The sequence below is a fragment of the Erigeron canadensis genome, chromosome 8, assembly GCF_010389155.1.
Source record: "Erigeron canadensis isolate Cc75 chromosome 8, C_canadensis_v1, whole genome shotgun sequence".
NCBI classification, from domain to species: domain Eukaryota; kingdom Viridiplantae; phylum Streptophyta; class Magnoliopsida; order Asterales; family Asteraceae; genus Erigeron; species Erigeron canadensis.
The window spans coordinates 32,624,863-32,637,816 of record NC_057768.1 but is presented as its reverse complement, the minus strand read 5'-3'; the positions used below and the strand labels follow the sequence as shown (position 1 = coordinate 32,637,816).

At 30.4% G+C, this 12,954-nt stretch overlaps 2 protein-coding genes across 3 annotated transcripts; one reads left to right on the top strand and one right to left on the bottom strand.

Annotated features, from left to right (window-relative positions):
• Positions 1-6,108: 6,108 nt before the first annotated feature.
• LOC122578337 (photosynthetic NDH subunit of subcomplex B 4, chloroplastic) lies at positions 6,109-8,245 on the bottom strand. 2 transcript variants are annotated; one of them, XM_043750281.1, is made up of 6 exons: positions 8,047-8,245; positions 7,905-7,949; positions 6,927-7,095; positions 6,754-6,809; positions 6,507-6,578; positions 6,109-6,331 (listed from the first exon to the last, which is right to left on the bottom strand). In XM_043750281.1, exons 1-6 carry the CDS (start codon positions 8,137-8,139, stop codon positions 6,209-6,211), a joined length of 558 nt encoding a protein of 185 aa, XP_043606216.1. In that variant the 5' UTR covers positions 8,140-8,245; the 3' UTR covers positions 6,109-6,208. The 2 variants fall into 2 exon arrangements, with proteins under 2 accessions (XP_043606216.1, XP_043606215.1); XM_043750280.1 differs by having other exon boundaries at positions 6,927-7,098; positions 8,047-8,243.
• Positions 8,246-10,068: 1,823 nt separating this feature from the next.
• On the top strand, positions 10,069-12,954 carry LOC122609717 (2-hydroxy-palmitic acid dioxygenase mpo1). The gene is made up of 4 exons (XM_043782667.1): positions 10,069-10,526; positions 12,406-12,468; positions 12,551-12,622; positions 12,711-12,954. The coding sequence occupies exons 1-4, from the start codon at positions 10,191-10,193 to the stop codon at positions 12,825-12,827; spliced, it is 588 nt and encodes a 195-aa protein (XP_043638602.1). The 5' UTR covers positions 10,069-10,190; the 3' UTR covers positions 12,828-12,954.

Here is a 12,954-nt window from a genome sequence, read left to right as displayed (position 1 = left end):
AATAATTGAAAGTTAAATAATTGAAGTGTTTCGTAAAATAATTTAAGTTAAAGTTTGTTTAAGTAAAAAATTAATAAAAACTACAATATCAAAAATCAAATATTTAAAAGGTATATATGTTATGTATGTATAACAAGTTCAAAAATTAGATCAAATGGCTTCTGGTTTAAGAGTTTTTTTTTTTTTATTATTATTAGAAGTCCTTCAAGTTTTACGTATCAAACCAAGCTTATGAGATTTAGGTTATAAATTTAGGCTCTCAAGCTCTCTAAAACTTTAAACTTATAAACTCATTAACATGGTACATACACCAAATAATTTGTTCGTAACAAGTAACAACAAAGCGTACGTACGGAATGTAAACTATCGATTTTGATGTAAATGTATTGAATATATTGTTTGGTGTAAATGTCACCTGTTGTAATAAAGTGTAGCTAAATGCTATATAAACGAATAGAAACATATTAAACTGATCATGAATGATTAAGATTGTGCGCTTATTAAATCCACAAGCCTGCCAGTTTTAGCACATTTTCTTATTATTCTCCTCACTGTTATGTGTAGAAAATCACTGAATCTTTGATTAATTTTAAAAGAAAGAATAGATAAGGTTGCTGAGTGGATATAACGTGTCATGTATTATTTAAAGCCCGACAAATTCCTAGTGAAGTTATTGCGGGGTACCTTAAAATTTTAGTACGAGTACTATTTTTCCAAACATGTACAAATCAAAGAGGGGTTATTACTTCAAAATGTTTCAAAATGTAAAGAAGTTTAAACGAATTGTTATTGTATGTATTGAATATTGATCTTATGCATTTATGTAATAAACTTAAATCATGTGCATCTAAAAACTTACAAGTGACATCGTATGTGATTGTCATATATACTCGGATACATACAATGCACAGGATCTGAAAGTTTGTTACATACAATGCACAAGGTTGAAGTTCTATATATACTATGACAATTCATGTAAAGTTGTTTATATTTTAAAATACTAATCCTAATAATATCACGACATATTGTTTTAACCGAGTTAATATTAGACAATCTCTCACCCAATAAATTTATATAGTTATATATGTTTTTGAATGTATAATTAACACCATATATCAATAAAATTAAGTAAGCATAAAAGAAATAGGTGTTATAAATTGTATGGATTATGGATTGTTCCTAGTATACATATTTTACCATTGCTAAGTAAAAAAATTGTTCGGAATAAAACCATCAAAAGGATGAAGTTTTTTTTTTTTTTTTTTTTAGTTATATAAATATGTCCACATCATTTTTGTTAAGAGTGTTCGAAATGAGATCTTGCACACCGGCGTCAAAGCCCAACCACCCTGAGGTAGTGGTGTCAACCGTTACAAGCTCGACGTCGTTAGGTACTGAAGTTAGTTTCGTTGGCTCAACGGAGGTTTATCAATATCGGATGAAGTTGAGGTGGTTGGTGTGATTCCATTATTTAATGTTTTTTCCCTTCCAATCGTTGAAAACTAGAATGCAAAACCCAGAAACACATTTTATTTGGTGCTAGCCCTCTAGCAATTGAATTTATATATATATATATATATATATATATATATATATATATATATATATATATTTTGGGAAAAGGGAATATAAGGTTCTCCGACATCTAAGCTTAGGTGTGGAACCCCTCACATACTAATATTTTATTACTTATTGTTTAATGAATAAATGTTTAGGCCCCCATGATTTTTATGGTTTAAAATTTAATATGTGAATGTCTGACACCTAAGCTTAGGTACCTAACAGCCTTATATTCCCATCCCCCTATATATATATATATATATATATATGGAGACAATCAAATAAGAACAGTCTTAAAATATGAACATGGTGAGAACACTTAAAAACTACATTTTGAGACATTAAAAGTCCATAAAACTAACATAGTGTATAACTAATTATCATTATTTAAATGTTTAACAACACAATAGTCTGTGAAAATCGAGAAAATCATATTTTTTGTTTTGTTCATCCATCTTGGATGCAGATTCAACAAAATGATGCATCCAACAAAAAACGTGATTTTTTCGATTTTGACGGATCAATATATTGTTAAACACTTAAATAATGATAATTAGTTATGCACTATGTTAGTTTTATGGACTTTTAATGCATCAAACTGATGTTTTTAAGTGTTCTCACCGTTCTTATTTTAAGAGTGCTATTACCGGAGTGTTACCATATATAGGGTAATACTCTGGTAAGAACACTTTTAAAATAAGAACGACGAGAACACTTAAAAACATCATTTTGATGCATTAAAAGTTCATAAAACTAACATTAAGTGTTTAACAACACATTGACCCGTCAAAATCGAAAAAATCACATTTTTTGTTGGATGTATCATTTTGATGAATATGCATCCAAGATTGATGCACAAAACAAAAAACATGATATTTTCGATTTTGACAGACCAACATGTTGTTAAACACTTAAATAATGATAATTAGATTTACACTAGGTTAGTTTTATGGACTTTTAATGCATCCAAATGAAGTTTTGAAGTGTTCTCACTGTGTTCTTATTTTAAGGGTATTCTTATTTAATTTGACCCATATATATATATAGGGTAAGTTATTTTGAAAACCCTTTTTTTTTGCGAGAACCTTTGAGAACTTTTCAAATCAAGCTCAACCGATGATTATTCTTTACATGAAAATTGTTTTTTGATTGTTTTCTGAATAACTTATGTGTAATTTTGAAGTTTATAATTGCGTGGAGGCATGGATTATCATCCGTTATACAATTATGTGGAGATTTGGATTCTTGATCACATGTGCACGAATATTGATATGATTAAATGTGATTGACTTGCATACATGTGATCATAGCAATATTCGCGCACATGTGATCAAGAATTTAAATCTCCACATAATTGTATAATGGATGATAATCCATGCCTGCACACAATTGTAAACTTGAAAATCACACATAAGTTATTTAGAAAACAATCAAAAAACAATTTTCATGTAAAAAGTAATTATCGGTTGGGCTTGATTTGAAAAGTTCTTAAAGGTTGTCGCAAAAAAAAAGTTCTCAAAATAACTTTTCACTATATATATATATATTCACTATATATATATATATATTCAATATGTATATAATATATAAAAGTGTGTTATATATATTTTAAAAGAAAAATACAGTTTGATGTAATTATTGTTACGGATTTGTGTGGTTATTCGATGATATTGTGTGGTGCCGATGTGGCGATGATGTGTCACATCACCTGATGTGATAGTGTAAACCACTACTAATGCTCTTATGATGTGGTGTGATTGTAAAATGGTGTTGATATGGTGCTAACGTATCACACTATCTGAAAATCGAGACGCCAAACAGTTATTTTTATTTGGGATCAAAGAAAGTTTAGTAAAATTAGCAAATGAATTGAAGTTCCAAGAACCGGTTGGTATTTGGGAGTGGATAATGGATATGGTCAAGGACCCCATATTTTGACTACTTGGATAAGGTACAATAGTCCCATCCCCAATTCCCGGTAGTATTTTTCTATTTCATTCTTATTATATTTTATTTTTGCATTTTTATTCTAGCAACACATGCTTTTGAAACAGTAAAAGGCACAAAATGGAAATCACTTGTGCACCCAAACCACCAGATATAAGAGTTAACGCTGTGAAGAGTTTAGATCGAAGGCAAAAGGAAATCCATGAGGCCCACAATATCTCCATGTAACGGGCTTGACAGATAAATCAACACTTTCACATAGTTGATCCAACCAAAAGATTGGATGGTTTACCCATAATTTTACTCAATTATTTATTCATTTATATGAACAGAATCAATTTGTTTTATTTTACTAAAACTTTTATATACTCATGATTCTAGATTAAAAAGATACGTAATCTATATGATATTATATTATATTATATTATATTATATTATATTATATTATATTATATTATATTATATTATATTATATTATAAAGCATATGGGGTTTTCAACTTTTAATACTCAATAATACATCAAAATCATATTACATCAATAACTTACACTACTCAATACCACCACCACAATCACCACCGACATCACCGCGTTATCTCCACCACGGAGATAGCGTTTGCTTCGAGATATTATCTATGATAAAAAAAACACATTCAAAATGTACCAGATATCTAATGTAGACAGCCTTACGCCTACCACGACTGTGTAAAGAGTCTGCTTCCAGATTTTATCTAAGATAGAAAAGGACATCCAGTCTTTTAAGAAATATTGATGAAACCTTTGACCTAAGTAACTATGTTAACCACTTATCCTCCTTTATATCATTCGTAATATATATAAACATATATTCAAATAACGTCAATTTGAAATATATGAATCTGATTATCGAAAATATTATTTAGATTTGGACAATATCTATAGACTTCAAATTTATCTTAAAAAATGGCTTTAGGTTCCTAAAGAGCTTAATACGAGTTTGTATGATATATCTATTTACAAAGTTTGTTAGTTTTATAGAAATACTAACAAAAATACCATATCTACCAATCATTGAAAAGAAATGGTGGATGAACACCCATAGGTTTGGAGATGTTTGTGTGGTTTTGTACAATACGGTGGCTCAACTACCCGTTGTTTTAGGAACCTTGATTGCTAATTTCATACTACAAATCTATCATATTTTGTCTGAACCGGCAAGTAAATTTTAATGTTCGTATGCAAGATTGAATTTTAAAAATGGGCCCATATACAAAGAAAAATATATATATATATATATATATATATATATATATATATATATATATATATATATATTTTACAATAAAAACTATAAGTGTACCAAAAAAAAAAATAATGTTCAAATTATAAAGGTAGTTATCATTGATTTCATTCTTGGTTGAATAATGTCTTTCTTCAAGCCTTCTTTGAAGCAAAATCATTGATCAAACTTTTATAATCAATATTATCTAATAAATCATTCTCAATTACTATCATTGTCAATCCATTCAACCTCTTTTGTGACATTATCGCCCGCAAGTATGACTTTAATAGCTTAAGTTTTGAAAACTTCTTTTCGCAGTTGCCACGGTCATCGAAATAGTCAACAACACTCTATGTGCATTACATGCATTATGAAAATAATCCACCCGTTTTTATAGAATAATAATTTTATAATAAATATTTAAATTATATTAATATAAACTAAGAATTTTTAAAAAATGGGGGCCGCTTGGTAAGGCCCTGAATGCTGGCCTACATTGCAAATGTCAAAATCCTCCCATGTATTTTGTTTTATGCTAGTTTTTATTGTAGTAAATGTTTTTCCATGGCATATGATCCTTGTTCAAAGATATTATATTTACCAAGATTGAAACTTTAAAAATAACCGAACCCAACATGATAAAGTTCTACTAATTCGACGTGGTTAAGAAATAATGAGATTTTAATCCAAATTCAAGTATGATATAAGATGTATCGTTCTTATTTTAAGACTGTTTTTATTTGATTGTTTCTTTATATGTAGGGAAGAGATCTAGAGAGAAGGTTCTTAAGGAGAGAAGGGAGAGAAAGTTCGTTTTTTTTTTTTTTTTTAACTTTTATTTTTTTTTTCACTTTTCTTATTCTTTTTTTAATTAATTCAATCCATAAAAAAATTTAAAAAAATAAATAAAAATAAAAAATTTCAAACCCGAGTTAGTGAGTTATACATGTAAGGATACGGTACGGGCTTCGCCCTTAAGGATATTCATAAGGGGTAGCTGGTAGGAATGATAGGTCATAGATGGTGATAAGTCATAGGGGGTGATAGGTGATGAGGTGATCTACCTAACGGGCTTCACCCTTAGCTATTATGGCTCCGTCATAAGCCGAAAGGCTTCGCCTATAGCTTACGGACTACGCCCTTGAAAAAAAAAAAATTTTCAAAACTTTTTTAAAATTTTTATATAAAATAAGTTAATTAAAAAGAGAATGAAAAAAGTGAAAAAAAGGAAAAAAGTTATTAAAACAAATTTTAAAAAATAAAAAACGAACCTTCTCACCCTTCTCTCCTTAAGGTACATTCTCATTTGATCTCTATCATTATATATATATATATATATATATAAACTAAAAACTTCATTTAATTAACTTTCATGTTTCATATTCGACAACAGTCTTGATGATATGTACGTATAAACAATATTCGACCCAATATATAGTTGATTAAACAAGCTCCTCTTCTTTAGCTTCTTCCAACTCCCGCAACCCTCCAACCTTCTGCTCGATCTCCTCGATCAACTCCTCACGCCACAAAGCCGCTCTCGCCTTTTCTTCTATGTCCTCTTGCTGTCACAAAAGTAAAACAACCTCTCATCACAAACAAACCCGAAAGACAACAACACATATCTTACACGTTAAATAGCTACTACTCTCACGCCTCTTCGATCAAGAAGCAACATTTATCGTGCAAAACATTTTAAAATGATGATGTAACAAATTATACATATATATATACACACACCTTTTCGTAGACCCAATGCCCGGTACCATCTCCTCCATCTTTCCTGTAATATTCTGAATCGTAATACGGATCCTAACACATTTCATAGTCATTCATTAGCGGTCGCAAACTTGAAAAATTGTACGAAATCAACAAATGGACTGTAGATTTTTTTTAGGGACTAATACTAATTTAGACTATAGTTATTTACAAACATAATAGAAATGTGTAGTACTGATAAATCAGGGCAAATTATTTTTTTTTTTACCTTAGTTGCACCGAAAAAACAACAACCCCACACCGTGAACATGATGTACAATGTATCTGCAACAGATCACAGAACGTACGGGATTAACAACATTCATGTACATATATATTAGACAGACGGATCGAGTTGAGAAATTAGTAAAACCAATTAGTTAATATATGGAGGGGAATTACATATGTTTTTGATTTGTTGATCAGTAAGATGCCATATGGATTTGTGGGTGATGAGGTCTCTTTGGCCTTCCATGTGCTCTACTAAAACTGCCATTAGTGACAAATGCGGTATCGCATTCATTCTACCTCCAGATCTTCTTTTGCTATCTTCAACACCCACTGATGATTGCTGCTGTTTTCATATATGAATTAGGAAAATGTTAAATGAACCCTTAAGTCTTCACTTAACGTGCATAATAAAATTGTACCGTTCCATATCAAAAGCTCACCCCTGAATTGAATGTCTAATATGTATTCTTTGAGACTATGGAATTGACACAATTAATACATCAATTATTATATATGGTGGTTGTTAGAGAAACATCTTCCTATCTAAAATAATTAACACGTCAACTCCGTGGTGTATAGATAGTATTAGTCACGATTCAAAGCCCTAACGCCAAGTATGGACCTTTACTCTGCATATATAGACGTGTTTGCTAGAAAAAATGAGGTGTATGAATAAACGCCCGGCCCGTATATAGAACTTGAGGTTTATCTTTTGTGACGCATACAACTCTAAAGAGACTCATGGGTGATTCAGTATTTATGTCATATAACAGGTCACAGCATAGGATAAGATGTTATGTTATATAATCAAGTGTATTATATTAAGTTTATCTATAAAATTCCAACAATTTTGTGTCTCATACAATTAACTCTTATATGACTACCAGTCTACCACTACCAATACTAAAACTAACACTACAATACTAAAACTAACACTACAATACTTTCAATCTCCCTAACAATATAATTAGACACTATAAAGATATACAATAAGAACTTAATATATGTAAATACAAGATTCCTAGTCAACATGATTTGCAATATTCATAGTCAACATGATTTGCATGAAATGAGTAGAAATATATATATATATATATATATATATATATATATATATATATATATATATTATATATATATAATATATACCAGATGGAAGCCATTAGTGAACCTTGAGCCTGATAAGTGCCTGAGCTGAAATTCAAGAAACATGAATATAAGTTCACTAGGATAATTAACACATTTGCAAGAAATGGGAATTTAAGTAAAATCTTTAGGAATATATAATTACTGATAATTTTGATTCCAATCTTGGTGCAAGCAAAAAAGGCTTATGATTGATATGAGTGTTAATGATTTTAAAGCTCATAATAGCTTCTGCCATGGATATGAGATTGCCACAATATGAGCTTCAAACACTTGATGAATGTTATTACTTTCTTTCTGTTTTTATTAATTCTTTTTGTATTGTTTTGTTGGTTTGGATATAGGATAAGAAGCGCTCATTTGTAACCACCCTTTCATTTCATCTCATAAACTACAAGTGATCTGTTGTGTCCAAATTTATTTATTTTTTTTGACCTTTTACTATCCTAAGTTTAAAGCAACATGGTTGGATCAATGGTAAATACTCTGACCTCTGGATACATAAGTCATGGGTTCGATCCTCATACATGCAAAGGTTGGAGGGTCATTTCTACCATTTAGATAGACAATGGAAGCAACCTCTCTACTTAGGTAGTATTCGGGCTCAAAATCCACAGAAGATGACACTGAGTAGTTTTCTTCTTTCTTTTTACTATCCAAAGTTATTTTAATAAAAACATAATTTTTTTAAATGTAAATTCCATACCAGGACTGGGAAATATATTGACGAGTTTGATTTTAAGGTTCATAGAATAATTAATATTTCGGAGTATTAAACATGTAAAGTTTACATTGTATTATAAACAATGTAAAATATAACTTTGAAACTTTTTGTTTTTGTAAAATATAACTTTGAAACAATGTAAACACTGAGTATTTTCATGCTTTAGACGTTTTCAATGACTTTCTTAGTATGAGAAAAGTGAGAAAAGCACAAAACATATGCAAATAAATGACATATGACATATCAAACTTTAGGACAAGGTGCATATCAACAGGTCTTCATCGGGAAATGTTTGTTGTGTGTGAAAGAACTCCGTATTTGGTAAATGAATATGCATGATTTCTTAGATGATTGTAGACTTCTTAAAACAATACATGGTGTAACCTTTATACATATATATATATATATATATATTTAACCTAAAAAAGTATTTCAAATCTTCAAAGTTGATAATATATCTTATACGTATCCATATACGAGTTATTTTACTTTCCATATACGTATACGTATCCATGTATTAATAATGTTAACAAAGTTGTTTAATACATTGTTATTTAGGAAGAAAAAAAAGATTTCTATAAGTTTCAAAGGATAAATTATAGATGGATTTTATAAAAATATGGGAAGTTGGATTAGGAGTCTCCCGTCTATGCACGTCGCTCGTTTGTGAGCGACAAGTGTTGCTTATATACATTTGTCGGCTGGGTGCGTCGGTTCATATTAAGCGACGAGCTTTGGGGGTCCTCTTCAACTGAATCATTTATTAATTAATATAGATAAATAAAGTGACAAAGAAGTGAGAAAGTAATATTGGTAAGGGTGTATTAGGTTAGAATTGTTGATATAATGCCAATTTGGCAAAATTAACAAATAACTAACAATATCAAGTTATCAACCTTAAAAACATCAGTACAAACACAATATTTGTTAAAATTTAAAGTTTTATTATTTATATATAGGAATATTCAATTCGGAAACTCCAGGCTGAGTCTAAACTTTCAAAAACTCAAGACTTCTTTTTTCGCTGAATCGAGCATGAATCATGAGTTTAGTAGATAGAAATGATATATATGCATTAAGATGTATGCTTAATAATTCTTTTAACAACTTGATCATGACATGTTATAAAGTTAAAATCAAAATATGAAATTAAAAAAGAAAATTAAGACAACACTCATGTATTTAATTTGTTTTTAGATTAATAGTTTGACTCTTAAGAAAAATATAGTTTTTCCGTGTCATAAACATTTTAGTTTGAATTTTTAAGTATTTTTATTTTAGCATTCACTAATAAATATTTTATGAAAATTATGACGATGAAAATTTCCATGTAGTTCGATTAACAATTCAAAGTCGATTAATTGGAGCAGATTATATTTTATTACGAGATAAAGATTACTTATAAATTCGGTTTATTCCACAATCTGGTCCTTCGATAACTCCTTTGTATTAGTCAACACTCAAACCATCATATCTTTAAACCAAATCTCTTGAACCTATCTTTAATTTTTCTATAAAACCCCTTATAATTTGAATAAAAAAATATTTCAAAGAAAAAAAAACCAATGGCAAAAATAGGATTATTTGATCTTGAAAACCACTTTGCTTTTTATGGAGCATATCATAGCAACCCAGTAAATATATTCATCCACATGTTGTTTGTTTGGCCAATTTTATTTACATCACTTGTGATTCTTTATTTTACACCCCCTTTGGTCAATCTTGATTTTTTACCATATAGTTTGGTTTTAAATTATGGGTTTCTTTTTACTGTGATTTATGCTGGTTTTTATGTTGGTTTGGATGTTAAAGCTGGTTCCTTTGCTGGTCTTTTGTGTTTTCTTTGTTGGGTGTTTGGAAGCTTTGTTGCACAACATTTGGGTTTCTCTCTTGCTTGGAAGGTAGTAATTTTTGTTTATTATTTATTGTTATTCTGTTATATTATTGAAATTTATGATGATCCCAGAAAATGAGCTACTCAAACACTCTTAATTATGGAACTTTCATATTGTTATGGTTAGATTTATGCTAAAAATTTGAACCTTAATCTATTAGTCAATTAAAGTGTTACTTTTGTTAATGATTGTTTTCCTAGTATTGACTCAAGGAAGATGATGAACTTTAATAAGTAAACAATAGTTAGGCAATCTTTTACATCTATGTCAATAATGAATTTTCTTTCTAGATCCAATAGGATATAGGTGTAGAAAGATTAGAGTAACAAATAGTTAGGCCATCTTACGTTTATCACAGCAATTTGTATTATTACTACATGCATTAGGACATAGGGAGACTAGTTGATTAGGTTGATTGAAGTTAGGAATAGTTAGGTCATCTACTAAGAATGTATACATGAGTAGTAATCTACTAGAAGGTTTTGGAAGAACCGAGTCAATTAATATGTCACCAGACCCTAATGAACTTATGTGTCTCAAGCTTCCGTTTTTAAAACGATAGTTTGTGTTCCTAACTTTCAAACACACTTGTTTAGATATGGCCTTTTCAATTCAATTCTCTGTAGAAGTAGATCGTAGTTGTTGCTGCTTTACTGTATCAATGAGTGTTTTAAGTTTTAAGTCCTGGCCAATGGGGTTGGTGGCCCATTGGTAAGGTCTTTGACCTTGGGAGGATCCACCTGGGTTCGAGTCCCACTTCTCACATTTGTGAGGGTGGATTAATAGGGGGTTTTCGAGAGTCCTGGTTTCCAGGCATACGTGTAATTTAGGAGTAGAATAGAATGCCGTTCAAAAAAAAAAAAAAGTTTTAAGTCCTGCAAATAATCAGTTGGGGCAGTGTTTTTTTTCTATAGCTCCTGATGGCTCATCGATAACATCACTCATGATAGAATGGAAAAATCTTTCGTAAAACTTGCAAGGTGCGTATCAGTTTTTTTTTAAAGAATTTCTACTAAAAATGTACTTAAGGGAATTTTATTGCAAACCTTGCTACTAATCTTAAGTTTAGTCTTGATTTAGGTCATTATAGGGAATAAGGCCATTTAAAGTGTTTCATGTGAATTTGGCCAAATTAGCTATTGAGTGTAGAATGTGTCCGTTGAGATATAATTAAGATCATTGGCACAGGGTGAAAAGATGCAATCATGGCTGGTCTTTATTCCTTGTTGCATTAAAATTTCAGTAGTTCAGTTAGTGTTCATTGTAAAGGTGGAAGTAACTATGGATATGGATTTGATCGTGGGTTGGAATGGGTTTTTCATAACCCATCCCATTGATGGGTTTGAGAATATTGTAATTCTTTTTGGTTTCATTTCCAAATATATATCCCAAAGACCCAAGCCTATCAACCACACATTTGTTAAGGGAATTCTTTCATTCCCATAACCTTCAAACAAACACACCTTAATTCTTTAGTTGCATTAATATGGCAAATGGCATGTTGGGTTGGGTAATGGGTCATAATGGGTAGTTAATTCTCAATAGCCAAAACAGGTCTGGATGATCCAAATGTTGTCTGCCTAAAAGTTATGCTTTTGTATATGGATTTGTGAGTCTAAGATGATTACTAGAATCTATTATTCCGATAAGAATTTAAAGTTTATTGAATAATGGCTAGGAAGTTCTATGCATTAAAAATTCTTTGTAGACAAGTTCTGACCTGTTTGGCCCATTTCATTTTGAGCTATTTTGTTGCATGTTTGACCCATTATGGATGAAAACATAACCTAAATTGGCCGATGCATATGTAAATGGGTCGAAATTGGCACCTCAAATGAAAACATAGATATATCACCCATCATTTAACTTCATCCTGTATAATCAGGTTGTACTGGCTGCTCAAATATTCTGCTGGACCGGACAATTCATTGGACATGGCATTTTCGAGGTAAATTAGCAATCTAAAAATTTCTGGTTCTATTTTGTCCTTCAAGTAATTGTATCCAAATTTTAATTCCTTTTCCCATTAGAAACGTGCACCTGCTTTGTTGGACAACCTTACACAAGCCTTCTTGATGGCGCCTTTCTTTGTATTGCTAGAGGTAAATTCATGATTACCTTGACATATATGTGTATACTGTGTTCAAAAACTACTCATTTACTTTGTATTTTTGTCATTAATATACACAGACACTTCAAATGGTGGTCAGTTATGAACCATATCCAGGTTTTCATGCAAGTGTTAAAGCTAAAGTGGATGCCAACATCGAAGAGTGGAAGGAGAGCAAGCAAAAGAAAAGCTCGTAAATTATATCTTAAATAATGAAAAAGCGTTGTAACATGTATTGCGACTGTGTTGTTCCTACTGTGGATAGCAAAATAAACTTTATCTAATTGTTGTTCTGGATGTTAAATACAATGAGCCTTATAGTAA